The following is a 19,921-nucleotide window of genomic DNA, read 5'->3' on the forward strand; positions in this document are numbered from 1 at the left end:
TAGAGAAAAGACACGTGATCCGGAATCTGCTGTTTCAAATATACATGACACGTGAATTTGGTTAAAACTTGTGCGTGAAACGGGATCACGATACCCCCTTTGCTACCCTGCAGAAAGAGAATTAGAAGTGACCAGTTTCCACGCGAGCGACCCACGCGCGTACGCGCTGCACATGATCATGACATCACATCTAATGGCGTCATCAGCGGTAAGGGGGCTATGTCCGGGAGATTTCGAAACCAGGTTACGTTTTAACGAAGGTGCTAAAAATGCCACACGTTTTGGAAATAACCCCTTCAAAAGGAAATAATTTCCGCAATTTTTACCACACTTACATTCATTTCTGCGAAATTTAGAATCTTACTGATAAATATCTTAGGTGGGTCAGCGTGGGTTTTTGCGATCCGCGATAACTGGGCTAGCTAAATTCGGAAAGAAGCGAAACTGGATTTTAAAAAAGGTAATATTTCGAGGAAGAAATTCTCAGAACTTGTTTTTTTAGAACATCACATGTACAGGCACGTACAGCGAATGTTTTAGCGGATATAGCAATCTAAATCGCGTCACAACTACAGTGTATTGCGTATTGTGATGTGATGGTGAGCGCACCCGCCAGGCCCCAGGGAAAAGCCCGGGAACGAAGTTGTATTGCGTTCGTTGCGTGCGAGTAAGCAAAACTTTACAATCCGATTATCACTATTAAAACCAAATCCCTCTTAATACGGAAAATATTTACGTATTTCAACAAGATGCTTAGATTTAATTCCGTAATGAATTGACCCACGGAGCACACTGAATTGGATATCGAAAATTTTTTGTAAGAGGTCCTGTCGTCACGTTTTGCACAAATTAGATTGTCGTCATTTCTTGCATTAACTGAAAAATGAACTGACATCCACGCAATTTGACTTTCGATTCTTTGGGATCAGTCTTTCAATAATTTGTCCATGTATGGTCCAGTTTTAAAACGTACGGCTTACAGTATGACCTTTGATTCGGCTTGTCCTTGGAACAGATTTAGTGGAAACAATGAGACTACACATCATCTTGATGCATGCATGAATGAAAACAATATCGTTTCAAGAAGCGGTCGGATTATAGCTGTTCGGCTCGGCGCACGGTGCAAGGAATAATGTTAGCCCTACGACAGCCCTGACTCGTCCCCAGTCGTCTCTTTTGCGAAAATTCGAAACCCTGACCTCTTCTTCCTTCCCATGATTCCCTCCGTGTTCAGAGTCGACTCAAGACGAACTCAAAAGACGACTGGTAGCCTGCGAGCGGCGCCGTAGCGCGCGGTGAGAAAGGAAAGGGGGAGGACCGGGGAAAAGATCGCGCACTCACGCGCGCTAAAAACACACAGACGCCGCTACGCAGGCTAGACGACTGGAGACGAGTCAAATGTTAGCCTACTCGATTCCACTGTTAAAGAAAAAATCTGAAGCCATGAATTCAGCGGTAAATATAATTTTCCTTTGAAGATTCCGCAGTAGTCCCAGAAAATTCGTGATAAGTGTAGGTACTTTTGTATGGTTGTACAGGTTATGAGTGCAAGCCCAAAGAATGGTGCACAAATTTCATGGAAAATGACAACATATTTAGTAAACACAGAAAATGTCGAATTTAGTGTTCGCTCGAAGGATTTATTTATTCTTGACACCCGCACGATCCCATCGATTTCATCGTGTAATGAGAGCTCAAAAACGCTGCAACGCTAAACACAATGTTTCATGTTACTTGTCGCGCGCAATTGTGTTTTTTTTTATTGTTGTTGTCCGGGTTGTTATTTTTTTTTTGCTTTTTTCTGGTAGCTTCGAGGCAAGTTGCACTAAACGTTTTTTATAACTATACTCCGTACAGCGTACGTGCTACGCTCCGAAATGTAACAACTAATGCAAAATGTAACAAGTTCTGACGCAAAATGTACAACTCTTAAACATGGAATGTAACGACATTTTGACGCAAGAAAAAAAAACAAAGGAAAAAAAATGTTGCAACACATGCTCAATATTTCTAGGCAGTTTTCCAACTTTTGTCACGACATAACGGCTAGAAAAGTTGAACGAGTAATTGTCCAGAGTAACATGGTCTTTAGCTGGTTTAAGACATTCAAATGTTACACTACTTTGTCTACTTTATTATTATACCATTGCGCCATTAGGTCCAAAAAAAGTGCAAAATATGCCACGTTTTTATAAACTGTAGAACAGGGCAAAAGTACGGACGGAGAAACTTACGGAATACGGAAAAGTGGAAAAAAAGTGGAGTTATAAAAATCCATTATTCGATGGTTCAACATATAATACGAGCAGATATTTTGTTCATTGCTTGTATCTTTCCTCACCCCTGCGGAGCTCGGACAAAAACAACGCAACTCGCAAATTATCCGAGCGCATTATATGGTAAACCATCGAACAAGGTGTATTTCTCAATCTTTCACGTACTCTTTATTAAATAAAATCAATAAAAAATGTTTTTCAAGGCGCCTGCTCAAATAAAAACAAATTGGACATAAAAAAGCGGCCTTGATAACCTCTTTAAAACTTGCACTTCTATTTCTCTCTTCCTTTTCCATTGGTTTCAGTTATTTACGTTTCACCAAGTAACAAAATTTCTGCTGACAACTAAAATGACTCCTAAACAAAAAGAGCGTATAAACTTTACTTGTTATGGTAAGTTTGAAGCCGGTTAAGAAAATATTCCATGTGGTGCAGATGTGTGTGAACAGCTGTCAAACTTTCTCCCACACAAAAACACACAGACTGTCTGTAAGGCTGACAAGTTTTGAAAAGAAATGTCAACTTATTTTCCTCATATTTGACACAACACAAAAACTTTCATTTGCAAATCACCGTAATGATTCAATTTAGCGCCCGGGGCGCTTATTTACTTTTGGCATCTTAAGGGATGGCGCATTCGAGACAGGGCGCTACGGGACAGGGCGCTTATTTAAGTTTGGGAAACAACCAAATGTTTAATATATTTTAAAATAACTAGCAATAACATAAGCGGACAGTAACAAATTGTTGAAAGTTCAGTACCTTACAAAAATTGTTCATTTTAGCAGGAAAATATACCTGTACGGAGGTGAATGCTGAGTTTACTTTCGACGTCGACGACTTTAGTAGGGTCAGAGCCACAATAGGAGCGCTTAAGAATAGGGGCGCGTATAAGAGGGGGCGCTTATTAGAACGGGGGCGCTATTAAAAAAAAATGCATTCGATGGGGGGGGGGGGGAGCGCTTGTTCGGAAGGGGGGCTTATGGAGGAGGGCGCTTAATCGAATCATAACGGTATACCGCGTTAAATTTATTTGCCGACAAGTATTACTATTATCTTTAAACTTGCATTTTTTACACGTGTTGACATTTATTTTAAAATTATTATTAAAATATACATGTCTTCTAAAATACTTTAGATTGCTTAAAAACATCGGCTCTGCTCTGTATTAGTCGAGGGAACAAGCGAGTGCCCTTTCACGGAAAATCTTCGTTGAATCTTCGGTTATCGAAGAGTTCCGATTCTTATTCTCCAACCAGAAGTAGTCCGAGCACTCCGAAAGTTGTTTCGTCAACTCGTCGGCTTCAGGATACGTCACGTTGCTTAGCAACACGTCTGCTGAACACCGCGGGCTCAGCCAGTTTTCGATGACGAAGTTTTGATTATAAAAGTTACTTGCATTTTTTGCTGTTACCAAAATTGTTTTTAAGACAGTTGTTCATGTATTGCTTCGTTTGCCCTTTCCGTTCCACTTGAGTTGATTTATAATGTCCTCTGTCACTCGCTTTCCTTTCTTGATTACATCGTTTGGAATAATCTTCACAACAGCTTCAACCTGCAAAAAAGATATTTCGTCAAAAAAAAACGCCCTACAACAACACGGTATTAGCACTGGTTTTTGATGTTTTAAACTTAGTTTATCTAAACTTGGTTAGTTGGTTTGGCCAAAATATTTTTGTTTTTTATATTTTTTCTCTTCAATAAGTTGTCATTTGGTAAACACAAATATGGTAAAATGTTACAAACTTACACCTTACACAAACGTTTGTAGCAGATAAGCTCTACAAAAAATAATAATTATGTTGTAGTCAAGATTTGTTTCTTTTTCTTACCGTTGTCTGAGCCTTGTAGTAATTCTTTTTATTAATAGATTTACCATTTTAATACAATTAGAGTCACTGACTCATCCAACATAATGAAGTCAAGATTGAAGAATATCATCATCTAAACTAAACAAATTGGTCAGGTCTTTCCTGAGACAAAGTCTTTCTCAAAAACGTCCTCTTGGCACTAATATATTTTCTGCTTACCTTTTCTCTCGCAGATAAATTGTCAAAATTTTTGGGCAGCTCCTTTGGATTTACTTCTCCGCCTTTGTAAAACTCCTCCAACACCAATCTAATTATAAAATAAAACAAAACGGCACTTAAAATTCCAGCTTTAAGTCCTAAGGCTTACACACGTGATGACTTAAGTCTGATTTCCAAGTTAGAGGGAGGCTGTCTACACATCTCAAGCCTCGCGCCATGTTTACTTAACAACTCTCACTTTAGCCAATTGTCGAACCGGAAACTGTGCTATATATACCAAGGCTTATCCCCTTGGCTCTTTCTCTCTTTCTGCACAAGGGATGCAGAGACAAGACAGAAAGTCAATCCAAAAGTACGTCCGGGGCAGGTTTCTAAGGGTGCGTTTCTTTGGGAAAATCCAAAATTGGATCATTGATCTCAGATCACACGGATATTTTGCTCCCAAAGAAACGAAGAATCCGAAAACGGATTTTTTGCCATGAAAACCCCGTAAACACATTTTCACAAATAATTTAAGCATACAAAATCTTTTACAAAAACCACACGTCGAAGTAGATCTTCTTTAGCGTTAAGCGCAATGTGGCGAGAAAGCATCTAAGAGCGAAGAATGATTGCGAAATGATCAATGCAAACTTCACTCGTGACAATTTCAAAAGGAAACAACTTCCGTAGGCACACAGTGGCTGTTCTAGAAAACCTGTATCCCGTTAAAAATGATACTACATACCTATCTGAAGCTACCGTTTCCTTTTATCGTGAACTATTTTTGTATTTTAATCGAAATAACCGCCTAAAAGTTTCCGTATGGCAGTGTTTACAAAGAACGAACCTGTATTTTCACAGCAAAGACCGCTGGGCCAAGGTACTTTTTTCGAATCCTTTCCCAAAGAAACGCACTAATCATGAATCCTAAAAATCCGGATTCAGATATGATCTGATGTATCCACTCGAAGTGTGGATTCTTCAGATCATTGATCCAAGATTAATCATTTTCGGATATAGGTAAAGACACGCAAAAATCCGTTTTTGGATCAAGAATCCGGATTTGGATTTTTCCCAAAGAAACGCACCCTAATAGACCGTTTTACAGATTCTGACGCCATCTTGGCAGGGGGCAAACTTGTTAAAAATTGCAGTTAATGCATGGAAAAATTAAGGCATCTTGTGTCTTACAATGCACGGAAAATTACTGAATACGAAATTTGAAGGATATAGCCTTCTCGAGAAAAGTCGCAATTAAGGTTTCATTTTTCCGCTCATTTGTATGTAAAACAGAGCCACAGTCTCCGGGAACATTTTGGGACATTAATGTAAAACTAAAAAAGGCGATTCCTCGCCGTCCAATACGGCTGTTTTCTACAAATTTGATAAACAAAATCTTTTGCTGGGTATTTTTACCATTTAGTTCATAAAAAACACAGAACAAAAAAAAATCCTTGTTGAATCTTGGGCGTCGAACTCCCAACTTTCCCCATACATTTACTGTAATTTTTGCCGTGTTCGCCCCCAACCAACGCGGTAAAGCAACAATGTATGCAACATGCGCCAAGTGCGGGAAAAAAAAGCGCGCGAAAATACGCCTAAGGCAAGTGACCATTGGTTGTTTGGTTTTTGTTTTGCTTCTATAACTGGTTGAAAAAATTGCTGGCTTACAACCACGTGACAAAGCGGCCATGTTGGGGGTGACAAACCATTAAAACATTTTTCGCAAAATTTGCATGATAAAAAAGTTAAATTCCCAGTGGAGGGAAACGCTTTGTTCTTGACCCCCATTCTCGTCCCCATAGCCCTTTTGTTTCTCTTAGCCGGCTGGGCCTTGGCACGAGGAAACGAAGGGCTCTGGGGACACAGAATTTCCAGTCCTAGATTCTAGGACTTCCGGTCTTCATGTATGCAGTCATGACGTTTCAAAAGAATGTATGAGAGAGTCGTTATGTTTTTGACTTCCGTTTAGGAATTCTTTGTTCCAAACAGTCAATCAAAAAAAATTCGTTATCTCGTGCCAAGTCGGCTAAGAGAAACGAAAGGGCTACGGGGACGAGAATGGGGGTCAAGAACAAAGCGTTTCCCTCCACTGGGAATTTAACTTTTTTATCATGCAAATTTTGCGAAAAATGTTTTAATGGTTTGTACCCCCAACATGGCCGCTTTGTCACGTGGTTGTAAGCCAGCAATTTTTTCAACCAGTTGTAGAAGCAAAACAAAAACCAAACAACCAATGGTCACTTGCCTTAGGCGTATTTTCGCGCGCTTTTTTTCCCGCACTTGGCGCATGTTGCATACATTGTTGCTTTACCGCGTTGGTTGGGGGCGAACACGGCAAAAATTACAGTAAATGTATGTTGGGAGTTCGACGCCCAAGATTCAACAAAGATTTTTTTGTTCTGTGTTTTTTATGAACAACCCAGCAATAGTACGCTTGCCATGATTGGTTATGAAAGAACTTCCAGCATGTTCCATGTAGTGATTAACATGTACATTAATTTTATTACTAATAGCTTACTTGTAATTCTGTGAATTCATCACTTGACTGCTAATAGCCATTGTTTCCACAGGATTGTACGCCTGCAAAGTGCAAAACACTATAAATTCTGTGTCAAAATAGTGGCAGAGTCGGGCTGCCACGGGACACCAACAGTTTTGTCTGGAACGTACCGTACTTGTTGTTTACAGTGTTGATCAACTCAGTGTAAATGCTGGGCACCCTGTATTATAAATGTTCCCGAGAACACTGCAATTTTACGGCCTTGAATAAATGCTTAATTTGTTCTTTTAAAGAGACACACTGTCACGAGCTTCACTTCCAAAATGTAAGAGCCTAAGAACGAATGGAAACCTACAAATAGAGGTCCAGTTTTGTTAACAATTACTGGGCCAGTGTACTGAAGATATAAACAAGTGATAGTAGAGCGGTTTTCACTTGAGTGTCGAAAGTTAATTGCGTTTGCTTTGGTTTTGCATTGCTACGATCAGTGATTGGTTTAAAAATCTCGCGCCACTTTCTCAGCCAATCAGAACTAAAACCAAAACCAATCGTGACTCGCTCGCGCACGTTTTCCCGCGCTTCGTGCCGGCTACATGTATTTGCTTCGAGTTTTGATTGGTTCACTGGATTGTCTGTGTCCTTTGTGATTGGCCAGAGTAATTACTTTGGTTTTGGTTTTACGACACTCAATTGAAAACTGCTCTATTGTGATGCCATCAGGAACTTTAGATCTCAACTTGTGAAAGTCAGCCTGACTTTTTCAAGTTCCGGCTGCCCATGTGGCCTGGAAAAACAGCAAAAAAGTAACAAAGGCTCCCCTCTTCATTCAACAACAATTTACTTTATATCGTCATCTTGATGTTCTAGGTGCATTTCGAGTATAAGCGAGAGTACTTCCCCAATTTTAGTACTTTTTACTGAAAAGCAGAAAAATGCTCTGACTTTCAATAATGACCATAGACTTACCATAGCCAGGTTTATTTTTCAACGCAACCCCATAACAGTCCATACACTCTTACGTTGATACCTCCCACAACTCCCATATTTTCATGAAAGGAAGGCAACTCTGCCACAGGTGGCTATACGAAAGTAGTTTAACTGTATTTGCAAGAGGGAAACACATGATGGAAAATACATCTACAATCCCAGACATAACCTCTTGGGAAGGTTGCACATATACACCGCAATTTCAAAAACTTCGACATAAATGTAGTCTCTAGGTACCTACACAAGATGTTTGGCCCCCCCTCTCCTCCATATCAATGTTGAAGTATTTCTGAACATTATGATAGACAATATGCTGTGATTGAGGTCTGTAGGTAGACTTCAACATTGAATGAGGGGGGAGGGGAGCGAAAACTTGACGACCTTCCCAAGGGTATTGACGAGGATTGTAGTTTACCTCACAAAGGGCTATGTATGTGTGTGCAACTTTGATGTTACCTGGTGAAACCAGCCTGTGGGAATTATAAATAAGTCTCCAGCTTCCTGAGTAAAGGATATAGCTCTGGCTTGTTTAAACTTTGGATACTGTTTGAAGTCAGGGTTATATGCATCTATTGGACTGAAAAAATTATTTAACATTAGAGGAATAGACAAACAGTAGCAATGTAGCGATGGAAGAATACAAAGAAGCCTAGTGTACAACAAGTGTTCTTGTATATCTGTGTATCTATTTTGCGCATGTGAAATAAGAGGAGGGGGGGGGGGGCAGTTGCCTCTCCCTTCCCCTTCCTCTCCTCCTGAATCTGTCCTTCCATCCATCCATCTGGTTGCAGTGGCCTCTCCCTTCCCTTCTTCTGAATCTGTCCTTCCATCCATCCATCTGGTTGCAGTGGCCTCTCCCTTCCCTTCTTCGGAATCTGTCCTTCCATCCATCCATCTGGTTGCAGTGGCCTCTCCCTTCCCTTCTTCTGAATCTGTCCTTCCATCCATCCATCTGGTTGCAGTGGCCTCTCTCTTCCCTTCTTCTGAATCTGTCCTTCCATCCATCCATCTGGTTGCAGTGGCCTCTCCCTTCCCTTCTTCTGAATCTGTCCTTCCATCCATCCATCTGGTTGCAGTGGCCTCTCCCTTCCCTTCTTCTGAATCTGTCCTTCCATCCATCCATCTGGTTGCAGTGGCCTCTCCCTTCCCTTCTTCTGAATCTGTCCTTCCATCCATCCATCTGGTTGCAGTGGCCTCTCCCTTCCCTTCTTCTGAATCTGTCCTTCCATCCATCCATCTGGTTGCAGTGGCCTCTCCCTTCCCTTCTTCTGAATCTGTCCTTCCATCCATCCATCTGGTTGCAGTGGCCTCTCCCTTCCTCTTCTCCTGAATCTGTCCTTCCATCCATCCATCTGGTTGCAGTGGCCTCTCCCTTCCTCTTCTCCTGAATCTGTCCTTCCATCCATCCATCTGGTTGCAGTGGCCTCTCCCTTCCCTTCTTCTGAATCTGTCCTTCCATCCATCCATCTGGTTGCAGTGGCCTCTCCCTTCCCTTCTTCTGAATCTGTCCTTCCATCCATCCATCTGGTTGCAGTGGCCTCTCCCTTCCTCTTCTCCTGAATCTGTCCTTCCATCCATCCATTTGGTTGCAGTGGCCTCTCCCTTCCCTTCTCCTGAATCTGTCCTTCCATCCATCCATCAGGTTGCAGTGGCCTCTCCCTTCCTCTTCTCCTGAATCTGTCCTTCCATCCATCCATCTGGTTGCAGTGGCCTCTCCCTTCCCTTCTCCTGAATCTGTCCTTCCATCCATCCATCTGGTTGCAGTGGCCTCTCCCTTCCTCTTCTCCTGAATCTGTCCTTCCATTCATCCATCTGGTTGCAGTGGCCTCTCCCTTCCCTTCTCCTGAATCTGTCCTTCCATCCATCCATCTGGTTGCAGTGGCCTCTCCCTTCCTCTTCTCCTGAATCTGTCCTTCCATCCATCCATCTGGTTGCAGTGGCCTCTCCCTTCCTCTTCTCCTGAATCTGTCCTTCCATCCATCCATCTGGTTGCAGTGGCCTCTCCCTTCCTCTTCTCCTGAATTTGTCCTTCCATCCATCCATCTGGTTGCAGTGGCCTCTCCCTTCCCTTCTCCTGAATCTGTCCTTCCATCCATCCATCTGGTTGTAGTGGCCTCTCCCTTCCTCTTCTCCTGAATCTGTCCTTCCATCCATCCATCTGGTTGCAGTGGCCTCTCCCCTTCCTCTTCTCCTGAATCTGTCCTTCCATCCATCCATCTGGTTGCAGTGGCCTCTCCCCTTACATGTATCTGCCACTCCTCCTGTGTCCGTCCATCCATCTGTTTGTGCATTTGTTCGTTCGTTCATTCGTTTATTTGCTTTCACCCCTATTTTCCTGCAAGGCCAAAAGTCCCCTCCCATGGAAGTTTTTTTTTGGTTAAAGTACAAAGCTGTGCCCTTAGAATAGTTGCAAAGTAATACAAGTTGCTCAAAGACAAAATTGTCACCTGTGGCACCCAGGCTCTGCTAGGATATTTCGTAGAACTACACGTGCATGTTATAGTACCTGTTGTATTTCAAACAGTCCAGAGGAAACCCACATCTTTGATTTCGTCTGACATACAAATAATCATCTTGACCTGGTGGATACAGCTGTAAAGGAATGACCATGAAATATATCAATCACTTACTGTACAGCCTGCATAGCAGCAGAAACCCATAAGGATTGAAACCATATTTGGAAACACGAAGAATTTGTACGCGAATTCTTTATATGACGTAATGACACACGCAACATAATTTTTGCTTGAATTGTCACCAAAACACCGTAAAATTCTTACAGAAACTAAAGAAATACATTACGTGTATCGAAGCGAAGTTCTCCAGACTACTTCAAAAAGATGAAAAAGGAGAATTTAATCGAATTTATTTTTATTCAACCAAGCTTGTTCAAAAACAAGATTACGCCATCGAGTGCGAGCTAGTGCACGCTGTGAATTTAATCCAAATATAGTAATTTTGATTGGTTAAATGTTTCTCCTGATTTTCCAAATATGGTACTTAGTGTAGACGAATGTGCAAACGTTTTGTACAATGCGAATCATAGGGAATTACACGTTTCAACCCTTATGGGTTTCTGATAGCAGCCAATTCCTTTCTAAGCACACTGAGTGAGTGAAAAAAAGCAAGACAAGAAGTGCATCTGGGGGGGGGGGGGTGAAAAATTGAGGAGAAGCAGGGAGTGGGTGGGAAAGAAGGAATGCGATTCCTTTCCTCCTCCACCCCTCCCTCCATTCTCCTCAATTTTTTTTCTTTCTCACTCACTTGCTTGACTGCTAACATTTTTGTGCTTAGAATGAAATTGACTGTTACACAGGCTCCTTAATATATACTTCTATTAAAAGAAATACTACAAAGAAAATTAAGAAAAAATTGGATATGAACAGCTCAAACTATGATGGTTAGAAACTGATCCATGCTTTTTATACAAATGGCAACATATGAAATTTCAAATAAAGCAATGGACAAATCTCTTCTTGCTGCAAAGAAGGCTGGGACACTTTTTGCAAACATACCTTCCACATTTTCTTTCCTGACAAAACAGCATTTGTTCCTGTCCAGTTATAAGGATCTGTTTTAAGCAATTCAGTATTGTTAGAGTGTTTACAAAAACTATAAGTTTAAATACACATTACATAGCTGCAGTGAATTAATGAAGCCTGTACTGAACAGGGTTGTCACTAAGGGCCAGCTGTTGGCTAATTTCACCGGCTGAAAGATAACTTAAATCCGGCTAAAATTTCACATGAAAACAAAGACTTAAGCAAACTTTTAGAGCTGCCAAGACCAGAAAGGTCAGCTGGGCTTGTTGGTGAGCCAGCTTAAGTAGTGTTTTCTTAGCTTAACATCCCTGACTGAAGTAGCCGGCGTTGCAGATCAACCATCCAGGTTTAGTTCATCTGCAATGTAGGTAAGTACTGAAGAAACTTTTAAAACTTGCTCTGAACTGAGAAGCTGAGTATTCAATTTATTTTCAGTTTTTGCATGCTTGTTTTGTTCAACATTGAATGCATACTTGTTAAACATGCACACTGTACCTATGTGAAGAGAGGACCTGGAATGTGCAGTACCCCAAAGAAGCATAGCATTCCAGGGCCGAACCTCTTTTGGTAACAACTGGAAAAAATCTTCCTTCAAGTAAACCTGGGATAAGCCAGAATATTATTAATATTTATTTAATTATCTACTAAGACTGTATGAGTACATTGTAACCGCTTAGGGCAGAAAAAATTATTGATGCATCATGCATTTGCATTAACAGGCATGAAATGCAGAAATTGCAAGATGATATGCACAACACACAGAAAGAGAAATCCTTTATTTTTTTTATAAGGAAACATGCAATCACAAAATTATTGTGATTAAGATATTGTGTGATATAAAACAATCTTAGGGAGACTATAAAAACTATTTGCTGGCCTAAAGCTATTGAGTAATTTTTTTGTTTGGAAGCCTTCTGGCTATCTTTAGAATATTCAGAGGTCCTCAGGCAATCTTCAGTTAGCTGTTATTCTCTGATAATGTAGCACTGAATGGAAAGACGTCTGCCTAAACTGATCAAAATTCAGTTACGGGTACATGTATATTACCCTCTATGTAATTTTACTAATACGAGTTAATAATAAATATTAACAAACTGTTTTAATCCTAATCAGTCAGGGGAACAAGTGCCAGTTGATGGCAACATCGCTTCTCTGAGAAGTGACTGAGCCCGCGGTTTTCGTCCCAGAAGTTGCTAAGCAACATGACGAATTTATACGTGCAACTGCTTTCAGAGTACTATTTTGATTTTGAGGTTTTGGTTGGATAAAATAATTCGGAAATCCTTTGAGTGCTTCAACGAAGATTTGCCAAAACTGACACTGTCTTATTCCCCAGACTGTAATACTCACAGGCAGCCCCAGATGTTCTCTCAGTTCTGGATTCATTTCTATAAACAGCTCATCTTCCAAGTATGTCCACAACTGAGGTTGACCTTCATGAACATGCTCTGCAAATGTCTTCAAAGGAACTGCAAATCCGTGGGCTTTATTTAAAGGACCCTAGAGATATGACACATTAAAAAATTGTAACATTTGGAAGTTACATAATTTTTTTTAATGTACTACCTGTTTTTATACTATGTAGAATTAAGTGGACACCTCTCCTCAGTGGGTGTTGAATAAAACAACAGAATAAAATTGGCCACTGAAAGATGTTTAATCTGCTAGTCATGTCAGCATGTTGTAGCATAGTTGATACAGAATTTTTTGGGCATCTTCCGGCCTCCAAAATCACTTGAATAGCAGTAAAAAAAAGCGATCAAACAAAGAAACTACCGGTATCAAGAACACTTTATGTACATGTATGCACAAACTGCAAAGAGCACATGGTTTCCAAGATCACATGAACTACACGAGAGGAGTAGGGGGGGGGGGGGGTGGGACAACAAACTGTCCTTTAAAGTGAGCATCCTGCTAAAGCAAACATTCATTTTGAACACAACCACTGTTTTTACAAAGTAGGCAGAAGACACTGCTTTTGCTTGAAGACACCTTGCTGATACTGAGGCATCATCAACTAGGATGCCAGTAAAGTCGTTTGCTTTCTTACCTCTGTGGCTTTCATTGATACTCTCTTGTCTCCATAGTTACTGACAAGAAATGATTTACTCCAGTTCATAGCTTTCCAGTTTCTAACCACGTCTGTTATAATAACTGGTCTACAAACAGGACATCAAAAGATGTATTGAGATAAACATACAGTATATGCAGGTGGACACTCCCAGTAATGGGCTCCAGATACAACAGCGTTTTCCATGTAAGAGATAAGACATGCTCTTTGTCAATACAGATAAGCTTAAAATTAACACAGGCTTAAAGATGAATTCCAGTCCGCACTGCGCAATCTCGGCTGCAATGTTTATGTGAGCCCACACGAAGGAATCTTTACAAGCAAAACTAAAAATTCCGCGACAAACTTACCTTTTTCTTCATAATTAACGCCAGATATCCTTGCAGAACAAATAATAACGAGTAGAGGAACCTTGATGCTATTTCAAACCGACGTTTCAGCTCATTGGAAATTCTTGAATGAAACGAACTGTAATGGCGGACTAAAAAACTTCATGTATGCTGTCACCGAAGTGTAACGTTTCAACGAATTCAAAACAAAAATGAAAACAAACCCCGAGTCTGCGCAGTACGGACTGGAAATCAGCTTTAACACTTGTTAGGCTGCCTGAATGCCACAATTGCGTTGGTGGGATATGTTCCAGAGTTTCTACCCTCCCCTCCTTCAGCCTCACCCCACCCCATAAAAAAAAACAAATAAAAATAAGAATGCCTAACAAATATCAGAACATCAATAAAAAATCTTGACGAAAATCTACATGTACATTCTCCCAAGAAGAGGCAAATCAAATGTATGCCAGGAGGTAAGGAGAATTTTGATGCATACCCTGATGAATGAAATATAAACTATTCTTGAAATCAAATACTATTTTAAACTTTTCTTTTCCCATGTTCAATAGTTAATACCTTTTGGCATCGTAGCAACGGATAAACTCCTCCAGGCTTAGATTAGAGCGGCGATCAACAGTAAAATCGTCACCGAAGCTACACGGAAGTTCTTCATCATTTTGATCTGTACTGCTGAATACTCGGCCAGCCTTGATCGACCTTAGAGTTCGAGAAAACAACTCAGTATCTTTCAAACAAAACAGAGAAACGCCGCCAACTGACAGTAGTATTACAAAAATACAATATGTCCAAAGGCATCGATCTCGTGGATTCTCTTCGGTTGACCCATCGCTTGACGAAACATCTCTCGAAGTTGTATCCGTGAAGTGATTTGTCGAGGAACACTTCTTTTTCTCCCTGTGCCGAATCGTTGAGCCCTTGGTCATTACGAAACAACCCAAAACACTCAAGTAATACAGTTTTTAACTTGATCCGTCCTTTCTTTGCCTTCTTTAGCAAATCTTTGGCATTCTTCAAAAGTTTGGGATCCGCAAATTATTACATCTCTGCAGCCATTTTAATTTGTTTTCATATTTTCCAACCCAACAAAAGTCCTGGGATCTAATCACGTGTTCAAATTGAACGTTCGTGATTGGCTAATATTTTCTCGACGGGATAGTGTCTTTTCGCGCTTGTTTTCGAACATGGCGGACGTGTTGGCTGGTTTTGTGTTTTTGTTCGTTGATTAGTTATAGCCGCTGTTTGACTCGTTAGGGGAGAATTTTACATCGTTCAAAAGGTGCTAGATAGATACAACTTGACAAGATGCAAAGAACTACTCGCATGCAACGCGAACTCAGCATTCTGAGAAAGGAGCCACCGCCTGGTATTTCATGTTGGCCGGTTGATGACCAAATTGATAAGCTTCAAGCAGGTTTGAAATCAGATTTTACATTTTGCATTACATATTACTTGTTTGGCCATATTAAATAAAAATTTTATTAACCGAGCTTAGTCGGTCTGTATGGGAGAATCCTGACCTAAGATACTAGCCTAATTAACAGTTGATCAACAACTGACAGTCATCCACAGGTACATATATGTATTTTCAAGGTGAAAAGCCCAAAGGCTTTATCGCTGTCAGAAGAGGCCCTGCCAGGGATAAATTCCCCCGACAAGTGACATGGCAACCAAAAAGTAGCGACAGCACATAAAATGAAATTGCGACAAACAAAAATCTTTCTTGCCAAATTCCGACAAGTGACAAAAATCTGGCCTAGAATTGGCCTAAGAATGAAACACCGACACCAACGACAGTTTTGAAATTCAGACAAGGGACTTTCAAGGGAACAGCCCTTGGCAGGGCGTCTCAGAAGATTGCTTGTGTGTTGAAAAATAGCAGCTGAAGATTGACTAAGATTACGTGAATATCCGCCAATCAATCCATGCATTACCTATATCAGTGGGTTATTTGATGAAGCATTTTTTTTCTGCCAGTTTGGAGAGTTTGTTCATAAAAAAAGATGCCCATGCCAGAATCTCAATTTGTTAAACCCTTGATTTCTTGAGCCTCAGGCAGTTACCCAAACCAAAAGTCTTCCCTTCACTCACTTGAACACTGTAATTTCACCCCTGATTTGTCAATTTTTCAAACCAATTTTTGGTACCTGTGGAGGCTCGAGAAAATTATCTGGATTCCACTGTATTACTAGACACCAAGTTTCTGTAAGAGTTGAGCACAATGGCCTTTTAGTTTCAAGAGGGTTAATTAAATTGTTTGCCAATAAATCTCTACATGCCCAACATCTCATCAGTCACACACCTCTTGTAATTTTGTTTTTCGTTGTTGTTTGAAGAAATTTTAGGTTCAAAAGAAACACCCTACAGTGGAGGCTCCTTTCGGCTGGAAATACAACTTCCTGAGAGGTTTGTTGATACAGTATGTACTACATGTACATGTATATGCAATGAATGGTGTTTTTTTTTTCTTGTGCCTAATGTATGATACATTGTACTGTAGTTGGCCCCTATCTTCAAGGTATCAAAATGTCAATGGCTGATAAAAATATGGCCTGTTTCAGACTAGTGACATAGTGACATACATGTACATTAACAACATAGACATAATGACATAAAGGAAAGATTTTTTCCTAATGTTGTAAGTTATGCTTATGTCATTATGTTCCTGTTATATTGTTATGTCACATTGTTTACACTTGTGACAAACAAACCATCAACGCAAAGTGAATTTTGTGTTTGCATGACCATTAGGGAAGGACCATTATTTTCTTGGAGGGGGGGATGAAAAATTTTCCTCTATAAACTTTTTTTTTTAGTTTATGCACCTCTGCAAACATTTTTTTTTTTGAAATTCTTACTATTTTTTGTTATACATATCGTTTTTGCAAACAATTTATTTTGTCTTTCCAGGCCCTGCAAACAATTTTTTTTCAATATTTTTCATCCCCCCCCCTCCAAAAAAATAATGGTCCGTCCCTTATGCCGCTAGTGTGAACCAGGCCTAAGATATTTGATGTCATTTAACCACAGTAATTGTCAACTTTGATCATGCAATAATTCATTTTTTTTAAAATAGCCTCATACAGTGAAGATTTTGTACATATGAGAAAAAATGTTATTTTACATTTATAATGAACACCTGGAATTCGTCCTTTCATTATTTTCAGGTACCCATTTTACCCTCCAAAAGTGCGGTTCATTACAAAAATCTATCATCCCAACATTGATGGGAATGGACGCATCTGTCTGGATACTCTTCAAATGCCTCCAAAGGTAAATAATTAGTTATTTGAATAAGCACAAAAAATAGTCTCTGTGTTTCAGTAAAGTTATGGTATAGAAACATTGCAAGTTTTGGATTTTTTTTGTTTTGCTTGTTTCTTTGTTTGTTTTGCTTTGTTTTGTTTTTCGTTTTTTTTGCTGTGGGAACACAAGCCTTACAAGTGTCTATGTGAGACAATGCGTTTAAGTTCTACGGGAACCATCGTACATGCGGAGTGTCTTTTACACCAAATTCTGGACTTTCGGGACCTTCATATATATAACACTTTGTTTTAACCATTTACTTAGTATTTATTTAGCTCAGCTTTGATAATGCATCTTTAGGCTTTTGCAATTTTCACTTATTCTGCAATCTTTGATATGTCCAGTGCTCTACAGTTTCCAACGGATTAAGTTTCAGGTTTTATCGCTCATGAAAGATGCCTGGTAAATTGGTACACTCTTTTATTTGGTATCCAAATTTTCCATTGTACATTTAAGTTTTAATACACCAAATTAGTGTGATCTACATTTTTAACTTTATCCAATTCTTCCATGCAGATTTAACTCCAATCTTGAAAGGCTCAGCTGGGAGCTGTTCTTGACTTCTGATTGGATGGTCCAGTGCTTGCAGTTTCACAGAAAGTTTAATTATCCTCTGAAAGGTGGTTTTACACTTTTTGATTTGGTATCCAATTTACTGTACATTTAATTTTACAGTATTGCTGACACTAAAGGGACAGAGCTCAGGCTGTTATGGAGGTGTCCAGTTTGACTGTATTGCATTGTGCTATGTTTTACAGGGAGCTTGGAAACCAGCGTGGAATATTTCAACTGTGCTGACATCAATCCAACTTCTGATGGCAGAACCAAACCCAGAGGATCCACTTGTTGCAGAAATTGTAATTATGTTGTTTGATGTCTCATAAATGTGTGGTACATCTGTTTAATGTATCATAAACAAAGCTGTGCTCTTGGTATAATTGCAGTGTGCCCGAAAGCTCTTATGTTAGAAATCTTAGGTGCCCAGCTCTTAAAAGCTTTCATGATATAGCAAAGATATACAAGTCGCCCAAAGACAAAAGTAAGCACTGGGGCTCTGCTAGAGCACAGCTCTGATAAATGTATGGTACACCTGTGGTATATCTTACTTCCTTCTGAAAGGCATCGGCAGTAGCTTGGTTCAGACGATAAATCAGTGAGTTATACAGTATCTCACAGAATGTTTATTGGTCAACACAAGGGCACATTAGTTTATTATTAGTTTCTTTTATGAGTAACAATTTGGTTTTGCTTCTCCAGTCTGAGGAATTCAAATATAACAGACCCCAGTTTCTTGAAAAAGCAAAGGAATGGACTCAGAAATATGCAACCGGTAACAAAGTGTCAGCTGCTTCCGTAAAGGTACCAATGACATTAAAATGTACATGTATGCAACTTTGCAACATGATGTATTATCAATTATTTGAGCTTCTCCAGTGTCCAAGATTGTTATAGAATTTAAGGAGGGGTTGTGGGGAGGGGCCACCTTCTCTTCTTCCTCAGTCCTTTGTCTATTGTGAGAGCTTGTTGAAATGATAATTATTTCTTATGCTCCGTTCTAAGGTAAAAACAAATACTACAAGCATTAAAACTGATGGTTTACTAGATAGCAGAGTTAATTTCCATACAGAAAGAATTTGGCAATTTCACCAAATTATTTTCTTGTTAGTGTACATGTATGATTTCTTTAAGAAGATGTGAACACTGACTATACACCTCACATAAGCGTGAAAAAAAAAAACCCCTTTGCTTTTAAAAACTCTTTTCCAATGTTGGTATAATATTATCATAACGAATTTTGATAAGTAGAACTGTTGAAGATTATGAAAAATAATTTGAAAATTTGTGGCATAAGGCCCGCTTACCACACAAACAGAGGATAGAAACCCTGTGCACCGACAAGCTAAACTTGTTTTCTTAACAGGTTTCTACAAGTGGTGCTCGCAAACAGGCTGATGACAGCAGCGACTCCGATAGTAGTGATGACAGTAGTGATGAAGAGAATGCAGAAAATGACCGTCCTGTCCACCCCACCCAAGGGGTCAAAAGAGCAGCATCTCCACACCTCCCTAGAGAAACCAAGACCCTAAAGCCAAATAATGTATAATGCAAAGATTCAGTGACAGGAATAATTTTAGATTAAAAATAATGCCTTGCCAGTCTTGGGAAGATTGAAGGCCATTGTGGGTCTGTATGCTCAAGTGCCGTGTAGCTTGGTTTCATTTTGTGGTGCATTCTGCAAGGTGCACTTGTTTATATTTGCTTTTAATTGAAATGACAAAATTCAGTTCATTCATGTGAGGCCTTCTGATAGTTGTTACCCGACCTGTTGCATTCAGGCTAATAACAAACTCCTGACCAAAAACAGAAACAAAAACACCTGAATTTGATCATTTTCTTTCTTAGGTCCTGCCCCATTCCAAAAAAAAAAAAATAAAAAAATAAAAAAAACTCAGTGTTTGTATGGGCAACGGAAGAGGTGGAAAGTCATGGAATTTTAGAATTTCATTTTCCAGGCCTGGAAAGTCATGGAATTTAAGTCTGGGTCATGGAAAGGTCATGGCAAATGGTATTGATTGGACAAAATAGATAAGGCAGGTTTTTTTGTGAAGAAAAGGGTAAAAACCTAAACGTATCCAAAATCAAGATAATTTTCAAGAAAAATGGTCAAATTCAGATCATAGAAAACTTTGAAAAGTTATGGAAAAGGTCATGCCGGAAAATCATGGAATTTCAAAAGCTCAAAAGAGTACGAAACCTAAAACTTTCCTCGTGCAAGTGTACAAAAAGTTTATAGAAACAAATGAGACTTAAAGAACATTGGAAAGAATGTTTTGTCTTGCAATTTGCAAGACCGATGTGTTGTAAAATTTGTTGTAA

At 39.7% G+C, this 19,921-nt stretch overlaps 2 protein-coding genes across 2 annotated transcripts; one reads left to right on the forward strand and one right to left on the reverse strand.

The window, feature by feature from the left end:
• Nucleotides 1-3,296: 3,296 nt before the first annotated feature.
• On the reverse strand, nucleotides 3,297-14,796 carry LOC144652582 (uncharacterized). Its single transcript, XM_078512641.1, has 10 exons — nucleotides 14,297-14,796; nucleotides 13,371-13,479; nucleotides 12,671-12,820; nucleotides 11,816-11,921; nucleotides 11,294-11,349; nucleotides 10,285-10,370; nucleotides 8,235-8,355; nucleotides 6,810-6,871; nucleotides 4,307-4,394; nucleotides 3,297-3,831 (listed from the first exon to the last, which is right to left on the reverse strand). The coding sequence occupies exons 1-10, from the start codon at nucleotides 14,662-14,664 to the stop codon at nucleotides 3,715-3,717; spliced, it is 1,263 nt and encodes a 420-aa protein (XP_078368767.1). The 5' UTR covers nucleotides 14,665-14,796; the 3' UTR covers nucleotides 3,297-3,714.
• Nucleotides 14,797-14,910: 114 nt separating this feature from the next.
• On the forward strand, nucleotides 14,911-19,856 carry LOC144652634 (ubiquitin-conjugating enzyme E2 T-like). Its single transcript, XM_078512711.1, has 6 exons — nucleotides 14,911-15,152; nucleotides 16,075-16,144; nucleotides 16,906-17,011; nucleotides 17,803-17,901; nucleotides 18,302-18,403; nucleotides 18,966-19,856. Exons 1-6 carry the CDS (start codon nucleotides 15,044-15,046, stop codon nucleotides 19,146-19,148), a joined length of 669 nt encoding a protein of 222 aa, XP_078368837.1. The 5' UTR covers nucleotides 14,911-15,043; the 3' UTR covers nucleotides 19,149-19,856.
• Nucleotides 19,857-19,921: the final 65 nt, after the last annotated feature.

Source organism: Oculina patagonica, chromosome 4 (assembly GCF_052425735.1).
Source record: "Oculina patagonica isolate OP01 chromosome 4, crgOcupat, whole genome shotgun sequence".
Lineage (NCBI taxonomy): Eukaryota > Metazoa > Cnidaria > Anthozoa > Scleractinia > Oculinidae > Oculina > Oculina patagonica.